This window comes from Morchella importuna (genome assembly GCF_003444635.1).
Source record: "Morchella importuna strain M04M26 chromosome Unknown Morimp01GS001, whole genome shotgun sequence".
In the NCBI taxonomy this organism is placed as follows: Eukaryota; Fungi; Ascomycota; class Pezizomycetes; order Pezizales; family Morchellaceae; genus Morchella; species Morchella importuna.
In genome coordinates, this window is record NW_025763398.1 from 900944 (window position 1) to 921722 (window position 20779).

The 20779-nt window shown below is 45.8% G+C and overlaps 5 protein-coding genes across 5 annotated transcripts; 1 reads left to right on the forward strand and 4 right to left on the reverse strand.

Moving 5' to 3' along the window:
- Positions 1-2600: 2600 nt before the first annotated feature.
- LAJ45_00196 (uncharacterized protein) lies at positions 2601-3437 on the reverse strand (the record flags this gene model as incomplete). Its single annotated transcript, XM_046109798.1, has 1 exon — positions 2601-3437. One exon carries the CDS (start codon positions 3435-3437, stop codon positions 2601-2603), a length of 837 nt encoding a protein of 278 aa, XP_045976491.1.
- Positions 3438-9523: 6086 nt separating this feature from the next.
- Positions 9524-10076, reverse strand: LAJ45_00197 (uncharacterized protein; the record flags this gene model as incomplete). Its single annotated transcript, XM_046109799.1, has 2 exons — positions 9524-9700; positions 9756-10076. The coding sequence occupies 2 exons, from the start codon at positions 10074-10076 to the stop codon at positions 9524-9526; spliced, it is 498 nt and encodes a 165-aa protein (XP_045976492.1).
- Positions 10077-12086: 2010 nt separating this feature from the next.
- On the forward strand, positions 12087-13025 carry LAJ45_00198 (uncharacterized protein; the record flags this gene model as incomplete). The annotated part of the gene is made up of 2 exons (XM_046109800.1): positions 12087-12381; positions 12451-13025. 2 exons carry the CDS (start codon positions 12087-12089, stop codon positions 13023-13025), a joined length of 870 nt encoding a protein of 289 aa, XP_045976493.1.
- A 171-nt stretch (positions 13026-13196) lies between these two features.
- Positions 13197-19037, reverse strand: LAJ45_00199 (uncharacterized protein; the record flags this gene model as incomplete). Its single annotated transcript, XM_046109801.1, has 16 exons — positions 13197-13281; positions 13338-13441; positions 13495-13648; positions 13713-13885; positions 13943-15425; positions 15483-15570; positions 15628-17239; positions 17290-17410; positions 17460-17616; positions 17673-17822; positions 17893-18038; positions 18098-18275; positions 18333-18432; positions 18500-18693; positions 18763-18854; positions 18925-19037. The coding sequence occupies 16 exons, from the start codon at positions 19035-19037 to the stop codon at positions 13197-13199; spliced, it is 4950 nt and encodes a 1649-aa protein (XP_045976494.1).
- Positions 19038-19943: 906 nt separating this feature from the next.
- LAJ45_00200 (uncharacterized protein) lies at positions 19944-20287 on the reverse strand (the record flags this gene model as incomplete). Its single annotated transcript, XM_046109802.1, has 3 exons — positions 19944-20087; positions 20147-20194; positions 20252-20287. 3 exons carry the CDS (start codon positions 20285-20287, stop codon positions 19944-19946), a joined length of 228 nt encoding a protein of 75 aa, XP_045976495.1.
- Between the last annotated feature and the right edge of the window lie 492 nt (positions 20288-20779).

The window sequence follows — 20779 nt, forward strand, 5'->3', positions numbered from 1 at the left end:
CATATATGGCGCTTCTTTCCTAAAACTATAGTCAGCAGAGATTTAAGCGTTTGATGGCGTTAATGCATGGTATAGTTATGGGTACGTTCCAGATTGGCTCCTTAGGCTTCTAGAGAAAAGTATCGTGAGGTACGAACTCTTGGCACGATCGTACGAGACTAAGTGCATGTTGTTAGTACATTTATTTAGTAGAGAAGCTAGATAGAAGTGGTGGGGTGAGATAGGAACGGGGCTCATGGGTGATTGTGGAGAGTTCATCGTGGATCGAACATGCACTTTAGTTAGACCTCCCTACCTCGATCTTCTCTCTCTTGTCTCCTCTGTCTTTGTCATCGATCTACTTTAGTTCGTATTTTCATCAACGTCCCATCAATAAAGTATCCATTCCCAACACATGTACGTTAAATCTATTAGCTTGTAACGTGGTCGCAGTGTGATGACTCTGACTAACCAATTGCTGACGACGCCTGATGCGGCTAACGTCAACCTCAATATCACCTATCACGTCCCATCCCTCGATATCAACTGCAATTACCACTGTTTTAAGTCTCACAGGTCTTTTATGATGTTTATTTGTCACAAAGAAGCAATAGCTCAAGGAGAGGTTACTGCATAAACTCGGGTACAGGTAGGACCAGAAGAGTCTGATCACTGTCGGTCACTCGCAACGTCATGGCCAATCAGAACATACCTAAGAAACAACTTCGACCATCTATATGAAACTACTAGGAAGAATGTCCGCACCATAGCCGAGATTGATATCAGTCAAGGGCTCGAAGTCTGGGCATGTGCTGTACGCCCCTACCTTGGGGACCCAGCGTTTGGGGTATCGACCCCAGTTTTGAGAGGTTGAATCTGCGTCCATCACTCATTTCTCTATTAATTAACCTCTGTGAACGACTGTAAGTAGGGTTCAGCTGAGATAAATATGAAGTTCTATATGGCTCCTGTGACTGACCGGCTGACAGAGTAGACCCGCCCCCAGATTGGTATTCTGGCCAGTTACAAAGACCTCAACTTGCCCCGAGGCCCCTAATCCTAGATATCATGTTTGTTCATTCATTGTAGCGGATTTAGGCACTCAAACTCCTTCAAAATGGATATTTCCATTCTTCAATAAAATACTGATCCTGATCACATCCGCGCTCTATTATTTAGCTATCTTCCCGTTTAGTAACGAGGATCTAGCTAGTAACCAGGATAACAGGCCGCTAGAACAATCAGAGACCTCACAGGGTCCGAGGTTTCTCCCAAATGTTCTTCCAATAACTACAAGTAGGCTTCGCCGAGGCGCTGCCTTTCATATACTCGGATCTTGCCTAGGCAACTAGTTGAACCAACATGTGATGCTCTACAAGAACAACAAAACTTCAGCACCAGAAATGGGAGTAAAGCTGGCACCGCATCTGTATAGCATTTCGTGAATATACCGCTTTATCCCCATATATTCAAGAAGTATGCGGCAGTACTACCGCAGCGCTATCGTATCGTCAAAGAATGCGGTTGTAATTTCGTCCACGCTATCAATGGCAGTGTCGCTGTTTGTGCCTACAGCAGAGTCTAAAATCACGGAGAGAAAGGGCTTTCCCATGCTCTTGAATTACATCATGACTCTATGTTACCTAGCTGCCGTACCTACGCGATAAGTACCCCGCAATCAATCAAGTCCGGCCGGTACAAAATGTGGACTTAAACCAGAATAAGTTAATCCCTGAGGAGTTGGCAATATCCGATTTGGAAAGCAACTGTCCCATATGCACGCAATCAATAGTACTTTCGATGGATCTACTTCTGCCGACTTCAGATATAGTGAGGATAAGGCATCGAGCGATTATAACCCACTAGGCGTCTTGAGTATAAGTTATTTGTACGACTCAACGGCTGAGATGAACATGACATGGCTTGAGGTGATCTTTTTGACTGACAAGACAAGCAGATTTTATTCCAGTTTCGCCTCGAAGGTTCAGCTCAGAACTCCTGATTCTTGTGGCCATCACATGACAAGACTACATGGGTAGTCGAGCCTGTTTTTTTTTTTGCTAAAACCTGGGTTACCTGTAGAGTATCTTAGTGCGAGTGCGGGGACATGAACATGATACTGATCCACTGCCAAGAAGACCCTAGAGGCATATGGTATTTAAGCGAATTGGCTATGGGTTAATATATGCGGGTATGTAGATGCATGTGCGAGTTGAACAGGCGATTTTTGGTAAGTTTTCAACCCAAACACACCAGATTTGGTCATATGCAGCAAAATATTGACTGATTTCATCGAGATTCGGTATGATTTGTTATGGTTTCTTTCTATAAATACTAATTTTTGAGTTTATACAAATTAGGGAATTGCCATCCTTTTTCCTAGATGCAGGAAAAAAACCCCAACAGAACTTTGCCCCCGAATATCAACGGGGAATCAAACTTAAGAAAAGCAAGAAGTACAAGTATTTTCACTGACTCCATAAGCAAAATGTAACACCGCGTAACCCCCCTTGAACACCAGATCACACCCCCCAAAAAAGAAGAAAAAAACATCCGAATGAAAAAAAAAGAGGTTTTTTCCAGCTGGGAAATCCCAGAAATAAAACATTACCAAGAGAACCTTACATAAAAGATGATCTCCCTGAAGCACCCACTTGGTTGAAGTCCATATACATGCCTGACTGGACCAATGAAGAATATTCTGCCTGATTCATTTTCTGGGCCACTGGAGAAGCAGCGGAGTTGTAGGATGGTTCTGGCTGACGCCATGAGACCAACTCAAACCCAGCATCATGGTATCCAATTATTGTAGGTGGAGGAGGCATTTGAATCTGCATTGAAGGTTGTGGAGACTCATATTGGAGGAGATCGTTATACCCGACTTGATGAAGGCAGTGATGACAATTGCATTGTTGAGATTTCTTTGTTTGCTGCTGCTTCTGCTGCTGCTCGACAATTCGCTGTCTCTGGAGTGTAAGGGGATGTTGTGAGTATGGATCTGGGATCTCTTGCGGTGAAAACCAGCCTTCTAAGTCGAACTCCGGACCTGTAGGACCAGGAAGATAATGGTTTACGGCGAACATATGCTCTTCGAGTTCCTCAGAAGTGGAGTATCCTATAATCATGTAGGGACAGTCTTGTTTAGGACAGGTGAATCGATGGGGCTGCATAGTATTGCTATTATCAGAAGAAGAAGACAACGATGAGACGGATCTCGTTCGTGGGTATGATGTATCTTCGAATTCTAGTGGTGGGGTCATCAACGGTGAGTTGAAATAGCTCTCTTGTGATAGCAATGAGAACATCGAGCTCTCATCGGTCAAGCGATCACTGTATGGTCTCGGACTTGTATTGAAATCGCTTTGGTTGACGGGAAGAGCATTTGGGACTGAACCGAATCGTAAAGGTGTACGGGGACGTAGAGGAAACGTTCGGCCTGCGCTCTGGTTTGCACCCATGATTGATGAAAGTTGGTAAGAAATCGTGATAGCTTTTGAAGGGGTTCTTTTTGGTAATGGATTCTTGAATTCAAAGAACGTCAAGGAATGTCAAGGCACGTTGTTGGATGCTGAGTGCGGTGAGACTGCGGAACTATGGCGAGGTAATTGTTCAGATCTTATACAAGATTCTAAAAGACTTGATGTTTAGGGGTGTGCTATAAAATATAGTAGGTACATAGAGTACGTGCATCTATCTACGCTACAGCATGTGGTGGGATGGGTCGGAGATGCTAACGCTGCTGTAGCTACATGTAGCTGTACGTTGGTCCACGAGGACGTTGGTACTAACGCTTGATAGATAATCCTTAACTGGCGCCTACTATAATCACTATAATCAGCTATACTATACCGTTTTGATGATTTCATCCGCCTGCACGAAACTGGTGACGAGTAACTCGCTCGCTTGCCCCTAGTTAGCTAAACATTTAAAGTATGTCAATGCTTCTAGTGCCTGTGGTACCTTTATTACCCTGGTGCATGTTGCCGGTGTGTGGATATTAGAACCTTAGTGATACTCTATTTATTCAGGGCAAGGAGCAGCTTTGACTTTATGCTTGAGCTACATATCTAGTTTGAAGCACAATCAATCTACAAGGATATAATAGATCGGTGTGTGTGAGGGTGTCGCGTACGTTGTGTCGCTGCCTCCTTTCAAATTTCGATATACGCCACTGACTAGGAACCTGAAGTCTTGATTAAGTCCACTACAGACAGGCGTGAAGCTTATGTCTCTATAATTATTGTTACACCAAGTATCTCTACGCGCATCTTGCACAAGAATTTGGGTAAAGACATAATGCGAGGAATACATCCGTGGGTCATACCCTGAGAGAGTATACGGAATAATTCATTCACAGGAGCTAAGGCGTCTAGATAGGAGATTGAATTCTCTCGCCTAAGGATTCGCTTTCTTGTTTTCTCAAATATATGAAATGAAGTATTCAGCTGCAGGTCGAAAGAATAGGCTCCAAGGTACCAGATCCAGAAAGTTACGGACCGAAATTAGGGAAAGGAGAGCTAAAGGTTACGTTACAGATAACTAGAGGAACCCAGAGCATAACTTAAATTTGCCAGCTCAAGCTCTTGGAAACGGTTAGAGGCTTTACCGAGAGACATTATTTTATGTATATAGTTACTTTACTTTAACAGCGAACCCATGCAAGTAAGTCCCTATCGATCGAATCGAAACCCCTGATGATCCAGGGGCAACAAACTATGTAGCCAGCAACGAAGCTGCCCTCAACCCTTAAATTCGGTACTCGGAAGGAATTTATGTTCCTGGAAATACACTCGTCATCAGAAGTCAGGATAAAAATCTAGAAGAAACGTTTCCTGGTTTTTAATCTAGTATTTCAACACCGGAAGCTAATTTGGCTTTGTTAGAATGATTCGGAATTTTGTTTAACTGGCTGGAAATTAGTTTTTTCTAGCGATGTCGAGACTAACTACATAACTGCACCGCAACTACATCGCACACGGAATTGTGCACACCTAGATAAATACAAGCTATGACCTCCCACTATTTATTCTCAATATTACTCAAAGAATAACAACTTCTTTCCGGCAACCGGAACATTTATCTTACCGCGCAAAGGAAAAATTCAAGGATCGACACGGCGTAGCAGTTTTTTTTTCTTCCTCCCCCTCCCCAGGCCCTGCCGCCTCACTTCTATCTCCGAACCCTGATTAATATAATCTAATTTATACTTGAGACTTCTACAAATTGATTGCTCTTCCCCGCGCTTCGCCTTCAAAGCCGTACTGTATATACATGTATGTATACTCACGAGAGTACCTATCTGAGCCCACGTGGAGCCACATCGCCTTGCGCGCGCTCAAGTTGAGACGAAAGGTATGAAATTTCTGTTTGGTCCAGGGCTGCCAGGGCTGTAAGAATACTGCGGGGCCCCAGTCATTACTGCGTACTTTACTAACTAACGCAAATTGTTTGTGGGGATGGTTAAAATTTAGGCGGCCCCCAACCCCCGACACCAATTGATCCCTGAAATTCTTATACACATACTTAGCTAGTAACACACAGCAAGTGGTAGAGTGACTGTACGAGTCAGCTCTATCTAGGCACCCACCACATTACGATGATACAAACTGAGATAATATATGGAAGCGATGGTGGCTTCATAATATTTCACCATGTAACTAGCCACACCGGAAGAAACAGGAGACAAAATAATGTGGGAGTGAGTCCATACACAGCCCACAATCAACGAAAAATCACCCCCCTTGCTGAGTCCGGACAAAAGGAAGAACCTTTATGGTGCCTGAATCGGATGTGCGTGCGCGTCATGAGCTTAGTTGACATAACGGCCTTTCTTCAGCAGGGGGTGAACTTTGTCAGGGTCAGAGTGATTGGTTGCATGGACAGGATGTAGTTTATCCGACAAAATACTGTCTCTAGTACTAACGTCCCTCTCCTAGCTCTAGTCTATGGTTGTAGTGTTCAGTGTACGCACTGACTCTAGAACATTACCATTCTAGGTAGTTGCGGTGAGTCGGAGGACTTCGATTCTTGAGACTACTCGTGAAGCTAGAATCCACGCAACACGATCATTTCCCGGTTGCAAATAACACCTCCCAGGTAAAAGGTTCAAAAATTACATAAGTCGAGTCCAGTGGCAGGTTCCATGGCTCAGTTGGTTAGCGCGTGGTGCTAATATAGAAATATGTTAACGCCAAGGTCGAGGGTTCGACCCCCTCTGGAACCATCATATCACCTGTTCTTGGTCTAGATATTAAACCCTAGTCCATTAACACACCATTTTGCTCTTTTACTTTTACATCGCATCCCTTTTAAAGGGCTTGAATTGGTGGTATTTAACCCTTTACACTAGGGCATAATAACGCAATTTGATCCCCGGTGCGGGAATGTCCGATGAGAAAGATCTGGGACAATTTAGTTAATCAAGAAGCTAACGAAATCCTCGCCAGGATCTCATACCGAAAACTTGAACCCTGGCAATTGTCCTACTAGTACTTTGGATGGCCGAAGAACCTTGAACTATCCGTGCCTACTTTATAAGCAAATGAATCCTCCATAATACCATCATCACAGATAACCTGGATAGAGTTATTGTGGCGGCGATAAATGGATAAGGTCAAGCATTCCCAGATCACCGCATAAAGCAATATATATCAAGTACTTTACTTCAAGGAAATTGTGGCAAATTCGTCGAGCCCATGTCTAGAAAGAAACCCTAGCCTCCGTGCCTATTCTAATATTTATCATAACCATCCATAGGTCATGTGGCACCGACAATCATGAAAGACGTATCTATCACTTTAGAGACCTGTGGCTATCTTTCTCTAGAGCAAGCTTACATGTAGCTACCTTACACCACTCCCTGCTAGTAAAACTGGCTTGCCCTATTTCATTTCTATGTAAGAACAAGACCAAGTCTTACATGTACTAGCCTCGACTCTGGACGCAGTTGCCATATCGACCAGTCAAACTAATTCAAGAGCAAAAAGCAATAACCAAGAATTAATTAAGGCTATCTGGGCTGTATGCTGTCGAGTAACTATGGGGGATTTCTCCATCACAGTTTTCTCCTAATCCTCTCCACCGCCCCTCGGCGATCAGCCGCAAAAAATACTTGCTCAATGTGAATGGTGGTGAACTGGTGGTGGTGAGTTAATCTATATGCAGGGCCATACATTGCATTCACCGGCCGGATGAACATCGTGATGCAATGCGGGTAACTACTCCCTCGTATCCTTGCCTGCATAAAATGGATCAAGAAGCGGGGTTATGACAGGACAGAAAGTTATGCGGAGAAATTGTGGGGTACACGAAGGGAAGAGTTTTTCCTCACCTAATGTGGCCCCTGGCAGGGTTAGATATCTGTACCGCCACTCTACTAGGTTCTCGGCTGTCATTGGTCCGATCTTGAACGACACCTTTGTGATACTTGTACTAGTAATGATGTGTGAAAGAGACTCTGCCCCTCGTATTGCTAGGGATGGCGTCGATGGGGAAGGGAGTGGAAGCTTGGTTGTACTGCAGCTGTCATAGTATGTAGGTACATACTCGTAGTTTTTTGGCGTTTCCGGACTGGACTGGGGTGTAAATCGTGCTTGACAACCATATTTTGGTGGTATGCAGACCCAGTTCAGTCCGGAAACGCCAAAAAACTACGAGTAGAGGAAAGAAGAGTTTAGTGCTGCAGACATGACAGTGGTAAAGTGCATGAGTAATTGTGGGGCACTGCAAATATTTCTGCCTGTTAGGAGAAATGATCAGGATTCGCTTGCGTTGCAATTACGGAATGTCCCTGTGCAGGTTTGTTAGTACAGTCAGATGCATGAGAATGTATCTCTACGCAGAATGTGCACGGTCACAGTTAGATCCGTGGATCTAACTTTAGGAATCGTGGACCTGATAGCATCTATGATATGCCCAGATCTGTGGAGTTGCGGCGAGACCAATGATCATGGAGAACCGGTTTCTCGCTTGAAGGCCGTACTCAATGAGGATAGACCAATTGTACTTCGATATCAAGGGTGTGAGTAGAACGTGGCAGCGTGGCTAAAGCTGTAGTTTTCCTGTTTTGCTCGCGAATATGAACCGCCGCGTTCTACCCACTTACCCCTGATACCGAAGTACATAGCTCTTAACTTTTTGGGGTACTTGTACTGACCGAGGCCCGAAACTGCTCCGGAGTGATTACATGTGAGGTGACCCAATCCCGTTTTGGGTCTGCTGTAGTATAGTTCTCGTTCAAATATCATGGGACAACGCAACCGCGAGTTGCTAGGGGGCTTGTCCCAGGATTTTTGACATGGAGTTATACAAGGCAACGACACCCAGCACTTTAACTTCCTCCAAACGAGCCCTAATTCATATATGTATGTACATACTCATATCATGAGGCAAACTGTGACCTGGTTTCAACCTCTGATACTTTAGTTGGTTTGGCATGCAGCAACACCCTAAGAGACCCTACAGAAACAAATATATTGCGCACAGTGTCATAAATCTTGATGTTTGTAGTCCGGCTTCAACCTTAGATACCCGTGACAGGATGTCGAACTCTGATATTCGCGCCAGAGCCCGGAAATTATGCTGACAATCACATCACCGCAGATCAGAAAATATTCAACTAGAGTATAAGCAAATCTATAACAAATGAAAATCTCCTAAAACTTTGCCACGAGGACGGTGAATTGTGCGTTAAGGGTATCGATTTTCATAAACCTTCACCTAAACCCGCCAAGGTTTTATGGAGTGGATCAGAAAAGCCTCAATTTTGCCGCCGTATGCTCTACTGAGCATAGATAGTGGTAGAATTATTGCAGAACCAAAGATCTTCGATGCGCTGCTATATTTCTTTTACGAATACCTGATTTCTAGATCCTTGAACCCCAACCTATAACTCTACCTAAGGGATTATCTATTGCGCGAATAAAGTCTTGAAACTGCAGTCTGACCTTCCTCATCCCTCCCCTCCGTTTCTTGATTGACGAACAATGCCAATTACAAGACTCTGAGAAACAACCATAATTCCCATAATTAGGTAGTTCCAGCTGCAGCTTTAATATAGGTTACGACTTTGACAGTCTCATCGCTTCAAGTAAGAGACTTTAGAACCAAAAAAGTAAGTTACTGTCTTGATATTGGCAGAGTTTGAGAACTGTGGTTTCTCCGTCACTACATGCAATACACCCAGAATCACATAGCTACATGTATGCACGTAGCCCAGTAGGGACAACGATAGAAGGGATATATTAAAGTAGATGACACATCAAATCGTATTGAGAGATTTCGAGTACATGCTATTACAATTCTATTTTTCTTTGTTCACTTTTTAAGTTTGTAGTACGAATACTAAAAACGCCAAGAGTTGGTCCACATGTTATCACTCGGTCACATGCTGTCAGTGCGCATATATTCGTAAAGCATCGACCTGAAAGTATTTACACTCAAAGAACCTTCCCCAGAACTAGCCTCAGCCCCACACACACACACACTCTACCGCATAGACAAAACCCTTACTGATATGGCAACATTTACATCGAATCCATTCTCTCTAAGAGAAAGCGGCAATGGCAGCAGCGTAAGAACCCGCAATGGCCGACGCTGAGCTGCTAATATCGGCTGATATCTTAGCATCAAGCGCAGCTAACAGCTGTGAGCTAGCATTTGAAAGCTCCTGCACTTGGGCAAGAACCAACGACTTGTACCCGCCAGCCTCGAAAAGTGACTCCTAATCCCAATTAGCATTTCTTTATGTTTTATTTAAAAAATAATGAAGAGTCTACCTTTGCAATTAAAGCGGCTAGACCGTCCGCGTGAGGCGTAACCAGCGATTGAACTGCTGCTGCGACGGTCACACTCTGACTCTCAAGGTCTGTGGCGGCATTTGTATCGGCGAGAGCTGTCTCATAGCCGGTTTGCAAAGTAGAAGCTGCAGAGCTAACCGCTAAGGCCTCTGCTGGGGTACCCGTAAAAGCATCGATGGTGGTTTTAAGAGCACTAAGATCCGAACTTATAGCATTGAAGTCCTCTTCGAACGTCGAGGTCTGGGCAAAGGCGAATGTAGCTGCGTATACAGCAATGACTGAGAGCTTGGAAAAAAGCATTTTGAAGTGTTCTTGAGAGCTGTGATATACGTATGGAGGAAATGGGCAAATTTTATTCTGCTTGCTGATGGAAAACCCAATAACTGGCGAATTGATCAAGTTTATATAGACTTTTAAAGGGCACACGAAACAGCATTTTGATAGTACACAATGACATGGGTACGGCTTGTGCCATATTGCTGATACATCTTCTCGGGGATACAAATGCGTAAAACGGGACAATGTGCTTTCGTACCTCAGCTATTTAAGCGAGATAAACGTCCAACCAGCATCAGAATTGTATTAGAAGAAGAAGTTCTCATGTGTAAAGACCCGACGATGCCACGGACACACCCCTGTGATAGTATCATACCGCCGAGATACCGGCGGGTGTTTGATGCAGTGTACATAAGCTGTAAGTACTATAGTCGACTTCATATAGGACGTACATACTTGTATGTATGTAGAGTGTCTTTGGCTGCACAAACACATGCAATAATCGCCTTTGATCGAAGATTAGTACCAGCTAGGAGATCCGCCGGCTTCTCGAGCCAGTATGCCGTCCTCACATTCCTTGCTGCTACATTGTTAATTAGGTTACAGATGCAGCTATACTATATACCCGGCCTAGTAAACCTGGGGTAGATACCCCCCAGTTTATTTACCCAGAAATGTACCTTCCCATTCTGTTTCGATCAACACCACTGAACTCTACAGCTTGCTTATTCCCGTAGGTACCAGTCCATATAGTGATAACAGAGCTACATGTATTTAAACGACGCAACTGTTTGTGTTAATGATCTTCGATTGTGCCACTTAATGCTACAGTAATTCTAATGCAAAAAACATATTTCACATGCCATGAAATATTCGACAAGCTTTCAGGTGTCAATATTGTGTGAATCCAGGCCGAATACTCAGACAAAACGGCGAAATTTCACGAGTATATATCTCTTCAACTCTACCGTCGGGAGAAAGGATGGTTTTTCTTGGAGATGACCTAAAACAGTGTCATAAATACGCTCCTACCAATGTTTGAAAACCTCATATAGAGAGCATTGAATATTACAAAGAATCAATGGGCCCTGGTCGACCGGTGGAATCTTTAGCCCATGGTTAAGAGCCATATATTACCCGTATCGTAAGCCTAGGTAAAATGTCAGACTTTAAGGGCGGTTTGGATATTTATATTATGGACTGTTTCCCCCAAGAAAAGAAGAGCCAGCGATGCACCTACTTAAACAAGGTTCTCAGGGCTTAAGTAAGTACCCGTTGTAGACTTCAACGCAAAGCCGCCGGCAATCTATTAAGATTTTGGCTTATTGATAGCGACACCGCAGGTTTGAATTTCAGACTATGTTTTAGACAAGCCATGTCATCCATCGTCAATATCATAGGAGTACAAAGCGGAGTCGTATAACCCGAGATGAGACCATCCTAGAATTCCTGCATATTGTATTAAGGTTTTTATAAATTCGATCATTACCCCGGGATCGACGCTCGTATAGACAATCACTACATGTAACCGTGCTCAATTAGCCAATCATAAGTTTGGCTCCATCCCCAGGGCCTCCTCTTAAGCAAGTCATGGCGTGCCCTGCATACTAGCGCTATGGTAGCTCTGTGACCATTCTCTTTGTAATCCAAAACTACCATCCGATCAGTAATATAACCTCTTGTAATACCCGTTGCTTCTTGTGTGGCTGGATTCGATGATTGAGAAGTCCTAGAGCTGTACATACATACCTGACCAAAGTTGCATAAAATGGTTGCATCAAAAAATGTCAGCTAGAGGTCATGCATGTATGTAACGCCCGAAAAGAGGACTAACGCATGTACCTGCCAAGGCCTTACAAAGGGGGCTCTACTAATTGTCCCCATACAGCTAACTCCCCAACTGCTAGCAACCCAATTCTTAGCAGCTCCCAAACACACACTCCCCAAACATCCAAAACACCTACAACTTCACCACCCTCAAACAACCACAATACCCATCATTTCCCCCGCCCACCACCCCACCAAGCCATCAAGATGTGCAAAGAAATGAACGCCCCGGTCCTGCCGGAATCCAAAAAAGTCAATGCCACCGCAACGCACACCTACGACCTCAGCGCCGACTACAACTTCCTCTTCGACTCGGCCTTCACAGACGCCATCCAAATGAACCAATACGAGCACGACTGTCTCTGTCAACCCTCCACGCCCATGGTGCACTACTGCTGCCCGGGGTGCAGGGGGCGTACATACACACCCACCGAAGAGGACAGGAAGGACCTCAAGGCCGTTTTAGTTGACTATGATTTCGCTGAGACTAAACCCGAGAAAGGTGGTGTACTCTCCTAGTATCACTGTTGGTTGTGGCGGGGTTAGCTAACGTTTGTATCGTATTTATTAGTGGTGGAGCAGCTCCTTGAGCTCATTATTAGGACCCTACCACTCTCCATGTATACCTATGGAAGGTCCCACCAATCGATCACTACCCAGGTTGGCGTTGCGACCCTCTTCTTTGCCGACATCCCCAGCGCCCACCGCTTTGCCGGTCATCTTGCACATGCATGTGAGGACTATTATTATCATGAAGAGTACCTGCATACTCTGTACCACGGTGCCATGTATGATGCCGATTGGTCACCCATCACCGCTACCCATGCAATGATGGGGAGGCAGCAGATGGACACTAATCGTCTGCATAAGAGACTCATGATGGGGTACTTGGGTGGTGGTGTGGGCGCGGGTTATGTGGGGCCGAGGAACCATGAAATCTTGGAGGTCTTGGAAAAGGATAAAAGTGTGGAGACCTGCAGAGGTGTTTGTGGGGTTTACCTGGCCAGCGGTAAGAAAGGCTGGTTTGGGGTTAAGAGGTTGGTGTATGTACCACATGAACCTATTGTAGGCGAGGTGGTCAAGTGGAGTTCGGAATGGATTGGAGATGCGGTGTTGGGTGAGGAAGATGATGATGACGAAGCTTGAATTAGAATTTTAGTTAAGTGTCACATTCTTTTCTATAAGTCTTATCTATTCCTCGTGTCCACCTAATCCTTATCCTCATCCAAGCAGTTAACTACATAAAACATTAAGTATCTTATAAAGAGAAATGATATAAATTCCCCATAAATGCACCATCTTTCAATGCCACGCTACCTACCTCCTCTTCTCCGAAGGTGAAGAAGCCGGAAGCCCGTTAGCGGTAATATTCGACGGTTGGTCGAAATAAACATTCAATTTACTATCAACGCAATTAGTCATACGTAAGTATTATCAGAGATTATTCGAGCTAAATACCTTCCAGCACCACAGTATTCACGCTTATTGCCTTTGCATAGAGAATTGCACTGACTATCATCAATCTTGGTTGAGGTGGAGGCCAGCGTGTTTCCGCAGTAGCACTTCTCACAGTTAGTGACAAAACTAGATGAACAATAATGGAATTCGATTTTACCTCTTGGCTATATTCCAAACCCGCATATTTAAACGATCTATCCTTGCACACACCGACACAGAGTTCTACAGTCATGCCGGTAGTATTTGTAAATGAATACCCAGAAAGCGCTCTTCCGGTAGTTGCCTCCGAATAGCATCCCTGCGAGATAAATCTGCAACAAAAATTAGTAAACGTCCATGCAGCTGCAGTAAAACACATGAAAGTAGCGAACTTACGTTCCAACGGCTGGAACTATGATAGGCGGTACAAAGAGAGTGTAATTGTAAACACTCAGCCGAGAGGGCCCTCCACAGATCAGGGAGGCGTCCCCGCTACAGGCCATGGCACAATTTGTCTGATTGAGTTTTGAGCCGTTCTGGAGGGCAGAACCGCAGTAACACTCGTTTCCCTATAATATTTGTCAGCGGCTCTCCTTCACCTTATCATGGCTTACAAGGACTCTTACATATTCAAGACCTGCCAGTGGAAAATTACGCTCCAAGCAAAACTGTTGACACTTCTCGTGGGTCATGGTGCCAGAGATACTTGCTCCATTCAGAGCACGTGGGGTAGTTTCGTTGGCGCAACCTAGGTATTCCCAGAGACTGGGAGTGGTAGAAGGTGACACCGTACTAGTAGTAGATGTGGTAGTCACATCACTTATAAAAAGTGAAATTATAGGAGATGCGTCACTTCTCGTTGCAGGTGTTGTAGTATTATTAGATTCAACACTTGAAGTCGGCGTAGAAGTAGCAGATACCCCTGGTGTGGTGGCAGCAGTAACTATTGGCGTATCACTACTGCTAGAAACGGGTGTGGTAGTACTGGTAGACTCTACCACAGGCACAGTAGACGAAGCCAGTGTACTAGAAACGTCCGCTGGGCTAGTATTGTCCGATGCGGGGGTAGTGGCAGTTACAGCCGTTGTGGTGGAATTTCCCGCCAGGATAGTATTACTGTCTGATGGCAAGGGTGTTGTCGCAGTATCGCTCCCCGGTGCAGACATCGTAGCGTTACCTGATGCCGTAGCACTTACTGTAGCTGTATCACTCACCATAGGTGTAGTAGTACTCAAAGTTGACGACACCTCTGCCGGCTTCTTCTTGTACAAACTCAACCTCGACCCCGCTCCACAATACTCATACTTGTTTCCCGCGCACAACATGCTGCACTGTGACAGCTCAGTAAGGACCGCCCCGACACCCAATGTATTACCGCACCAGCATTCTCTCCCATACTCGACACCGGCGTACTCATACGCACCGCAAATGGTCAAGCATTTTGCAATATCCATGTCATCGGCGCCTGTAAGCTGAGGTAGCGCACGCCCAGCTGTAGCCTCCGTATAGCAGCCCTGGAAACCGTAGTTTACATTTCCAGGATTATGGACAGGAACAGTAGGAGTGGGGGTAGATGAAACTGTGACAGGTGTCGAGGAAGGATCGATGGTAGTTGAGGAATCTACGGTCGTTGAACTTGAAGAGCTCACCACAGCTGCTTTAGTGTATAAACTTAACCTACTGCCTGAACCACAATACTCGTATGGGTTTCCAGCACAGGTCATTCTACATTGTGTCACGACAGTAAGTGCTGACCCTACTCCGAGGGTGTTTCCACACCAACATTCCCTTCCGTACTCCAGACCCGCATAGGCGTATCCCGCGCATAGTCCTAGGCATGTGTTTACGTCCATTGTGTCTGAGCCTTGAAGAACAGATAGTGCTCTGCCGGTTGTTGCCTCGGTGTAGCAACCTGCGAATGTGAAGCTACCATTTCCTGGGTTGTCAATTGGGGCAGATGGAGTTGGCGTTGGAGTGCCGGTAAGATCGGTGGTAGTGGAAGAAGAAATTGGCCCTTCGCCGGGGGTGTAGCGGTTCTCGTCCGCAAAGAGACTAATGTATGACCCGCCGCCGAAGTAGCCATTACCACCGCAGATTTGTGTACCATTCCTGAATTGGAATTAATTATCGATTTCTACACAGACTCATGTAGTTTAAGGATCTTACCCAGTACAGTCAAAGTTACAGTCCTCGTCTCCAACCTTCAAAGTGGGAATCGTGTTACCGCACCAGCACTCACGGTGGTACTGAGTCCCTATCCATCCGTCAGCACAACTTTACAATATTCCTAAATTTCGGCCATTACACATACCAGCGAAGATATAATTCTGAGTCGCCCCAGCACAAGCATTCATACACATCCCGTTCTCATTCAAATCACTGCCATACAACTGCGACGACAGCTGTCTCCCAGGATTGTTCTCTTTAAAGCACCCAATGTAGCGATACCTGCCATGCGTCGCATTCTTCAGGGGACCTAACTGCTCTGATACCGCATCACAGGTAAACACAATATTCTGCTTCTCGAACGTCGGGTCATTTGTGTTCATAGTCCATGTAGCATTAGGTGTGTACGCATTTACATTGACCTGCGACTTGGGCACTGAACAGAACAACTGTGCGGTCTGAGATTGCCCGGCGAGGAGCTGCGTCCCTTCACCGAGGTCGATACCATTGCGGGCGCCGACCACTGCTCCGACACCGGTTGGGGGCTTGGAAACAGTGACGTCGAGAATTCCAGCGTCTTGATCACCGGCGTTTGTCAGTCGGAGTTTGAGGGTGCGGGTTACCTGCTCGTAGACAGTTCCAAAGCTGAATGGGACGTTCGGGTCGTATTCCACCCAGCCAGTTCCATCGACCTTTTCAAATTCTAGCTTCGCTTTTGGATATCCACCAGAAGTGGCTACAACTGTAAGGAACTTATTTCCACCGTCTGAGTTCACGCGGACATACGCTCCGTAGTTTCCGTTCCCAGTCGGGTTGAAATTGATGGACACAGTAACAGATGATTCGGCCGGGATTGATGTCGGCAGGCCCGTAAACTTGAACGGACCCGCCTGCGTTGTGTTACCTGGGAGGAAAGGGCCAGATTCACTAACGATACTGATATCATAACTAGTAATGGTCATCACCGAGCTTCCGACATTCTCAATCACAACGGAGCGAACATATCCATCAGGATTCTCTCCCGTAATCACACCCGCGAAGGAAACTGTGTTGGGAGTGATCGATAGGACTGGGCTCAACGATTTTGCAACACCCCTAACTGCAATCGGGGTGTTTTCTGCATAGTTGGCAATGGAGTTCGTGGTGTTAACATAGATATCATCGGATAGAGGACCGGGTGCAGTCGGTTTGAATGTTGTCTTAAACGTAAATGTTTTGCCTGCAGCCAACGTTAACGGGAACGTCGGCAACTCAGACACTGAGAAATACTGTGCCATTCTCGGACCGATCGCAGTTATTGTGACTGCAATATTGGCCGTGCAGCTAAGATCTTTCGTAACACCCGCATCGCCAATAGTAGCGTTTCCAAACTCGACCGGGGACTGACACAAGAGGGGCGGGTTCACGGGGGAGCCAACGGCAACGAGATAGCCATCACTCGTTGTAAGGTAGGCTCTTCCATCTCCGAAACTCGGTCGACTGAACTTGATCATTCCCGGAATATTGAGACCTTTGAGGAGAACAAGTATGCCATTCTCCGGAACAGCTTTGTAGATTCGGAGATTCAGACCCTGGATATCTGTCACCCAGTAAAGACCGGTTCCAGCTTGGCCGTTGAGAGATGTAGTTGTGCCGTGACCGACACCGAGTACATAAGCAGTCTTCTCAAGCGTTTGGGCGACTTGTGTAAAAATAGGTTCGTTGTTTGACCCAACACTGAACTTAAACACGACGGTCTCGTGTTGAACGACATTCACCTGACAGCGGGTTAGCACATATCAAACGCAACTGTAAAAAGGGAACAAACATAAACGTAACCACCCTCAAGCGGGTAGGATCCAGCAGTTGCAAAGACTGAATTCAGCAGTTCTGTGGTCTGAAGAACAGCATCCTTCTTATTTGGTCCCATCTGGTAGCCGCCAAGATCGCTATTTTCTAATTAGGCCCGAGTGATCAATCATGATCCAGAGTACTCACTCAAGATTTAGGAAGTAGAGTTTTCCAGACTTCCCAGTAATGCACCCAATCCTAGCTACGGTCGGTGTCTTAAAAACATTCTGGTCCAGAAGCGCGATACCTGAGGTCCCAAGATCTTTATCCGCGCCATCCAATGCTTGTTTTTCCCATGGCATGACTGGCACAAGGTAGTCAGCAAAGAAGTAAGACGCAGGTTCACGGGTCGCAACTCACAGAAATCAACCACGCCTAAACTTCCATCAGCGGCAATCGACATATGGACGACCGCCTCTTCCAGCGCTGTAGGAGGCTGTCTTCCCGGTACCGGGATATTGCTGAGCTGGGATGCATACCCATTTCCGGTAGCGAAGAACATGCGATTGGCTTCCCAACGACGTTAGCACTAGTAGCACTTTGCCATAGAATAGAATCACTATGAACTTGGAGAGCATACGTGAATCCTGTGCTATACCACCACCGCTCATCCATACACCACCTCCCTTCTTGTCCTCCGGCCCGCCCTCAGTTGCAAACTTCTCGACAATCTGGCCGGTAGTCCCATGCCAGCCAATGATCCAACCAGTGAAGTTGTATTGCACACTAGAACACAAAATATCAGCACCTCTGCGCTACTTTCTACGAAAGACCACTCAACGTACCAATGCGACGCAAACCCGGCATAAATGTACGGTCCACTCTGCATGAGCGCTGGCCGTTGGTGATGGATACCTCCCTGGAACATTCTGATCGCATTGTTACTTGCGATCAATCCTTCTAGATCAATGGGGAAGTTTGGTTTCTCCTCTAGAGTTCTAGTGTCGAGGGCGTGAACATAATCTACCGCCCCAGTCAGCTCTACTCCCGAAAATTCACAAGATTAATTAAGGTGCTTACATCTTCCGTTCGCCCTCCCTTTCTCAACACCAGTCTGGTCGCGATATGTCTTCATCGTGAAATACCATGTGTTTGTATCTGGATCAATCACCCCCGTAGCCTACCCTCAACACATCAGTCCCGCACGCCCACGGCTCCAAATCTATCTCCAAAAAAGGCAAACTTACAGTACTTCCAATAGTCTGACTGATATCATTACAATTATCCAGTTCCGCGACCAAGAATGGGATATGCAAGTTCTTCGACACCAGGATGTCACCCGTCTTCGCATCGATCTTGTAGACCCAATTCTGCTGCGACGCGACATAGACGAATTGGGCATCGTCGGGTGTGTATATAAGTGCCTGCGCAAATATCTGTTCTAGATGCAATCAGTTAGCAGGGACACTACTAGCTAGTGCCATCAACTAATACAAGCAGAAATACATACCATTCCAGTCGTTGTAGCGGCCACTCAGCTTCTTGCGCCATATAATACCGAATTGGGAAGATCCTACGACGGCAGGGTCCATATTATGGTTGCTATAATATCATATATGCCATTATTAACCCCCGTTCCCATACCTGGAGAATGATAATGAGAAAGACTTACGGTTGATACCCAGACCTAGTATTATCACCACCACTAGTGATTGTGTCTGTCGAATGCAGCGCATCGACGACGTTCGCGCACAGCAGCGAGAGTATTAGGAGTGGGACCAGCATGATGGAACCCGTGTGGAAAGGTAAATTCATTGCGGTAGCGTAGCACTGCGTGGAGCTTTGAGAAACCCGCACAACAGGTATGTAGAATGCAGGTGCTTCTCCCACTCGACCAATGGCACTTGGATTAAGCAGAGAGGATCTTTGCAGACGATAGATTAAGGGTACCTTCAAGCAGAAAGAAGAGGAGGAGGGTGGGGTCACATCATATACTCCACGCTCGCCCAGCAAAAATCAAACCCAGGTCGGTGGAACTTAGTAGAGTACCTACTGCTCGCCACGGCCGCGGACTGCTCAAATTTGACTAAGGCTACATAGTTACATCTATTCTATAGCATTGCCCAAGTAAGAAGCTCTGGATCTCAAAGAACCCAATCTTCACAACCGTAGCACCCCTGTCGCTGGGTCGGCTGTTTAGATAAAGTTATCCAGATGTGGGTAAGACTGTGGGTGGGTAATTTGAATTGAGCAGCCTATAGTTAGGATCCACAAGCGATGATAAAGGAATCTTCCTATGTAGGTACCGTACCTGCTAAGATTGATGTCCTGCTGCTGCAGCAGCCAAAATGCAATATATGCACCTCACCTCACGAAGCTCCATGATAATCGGCCATCCCGACGCGACGTGAAGGGCAGCGAGAATATCAGGAGATCTTATTATGAAGACTGTGGCGGCAACTCTTTTTGCTCTCGTGCACTGGTTCCACCATCTGGCTGAACTTTTAATAAAATAAAAGCTGCATGTTCAGCACCTTGGTGTGCGACGATTTCTATATCGGTATCCAGGAACCAAGTTGAGCATGGATAAAAACTCCCAAAACCCAGAAAGGCAGGCAGCCGGTGTAACGAACCCGGCCCGATCTTTTCGTACCAAGAGGCATCTAGAGAAGCAGATGTAAGGCACAGTGTTCATATTAGGGGGCAGTATGATAGTTTTGAGGGATTGTGGTTCTTTGTTGTCCCACAAGCAAGTCCACAATCGCCGCGCAGTGCAGAGACTAAACCAAAGTCTGTTGGAAACGTTCTAGCGATTGTTAAAAGCTGTTTACTAAGCTGTCAACAATGTTTCAGTTTCGGTTAATTTATAGCTCAGGTACGAATGGCGCAAATACTTTAAGGAACACGCGGGGAATATTAATGTTGCGTATCTGTATCTGTCTCTGTACCTAAGCTTATCGTCAGGTACCAGGTTGAGGTTGTGGACGTGGTTCCCTGACGTGTGCCACAACCTGCGGGCAGGTTGGCTGAGACATCGGTTAGGAATGCGATGTCTCTCAAGTCGCGAGATGTGATCCAAGCTTTAAAGATTTTGGTAGACAATTCGACATCTCGATGTTTTCTTCCTGAGCTCGTTTCGATCCCATCAGGTGCGCAGTGAATTAGAGACATTGACTGAAGCCCGTGAAGGATGAGGGTTCAACATATGTCAAGAGACACATGCAATTAAGGACTAACAAACGTAGTGGCATCTTTCGCCAGACCACCTCCCACGACCTACAGACACATCTTCTTGTAGCACCCGAAAGTCATAAACGACCCCCGAACAAGTTTACCCGCCTACCCATAGTTCTGAAAACAGACAATATAACTGCGCAAACCCGCCGAACTCTTCAATGCGGCACTTTTAGGCGAATTCTCAGCTCTTGTATCTACTTTATGGGCAGTGCTCTTGAGAGAAGGAGAGATACATGTAGATAACCTACCCCCCACACTTATGTAGGTTACTGGGGTGTAATCGGAATCCT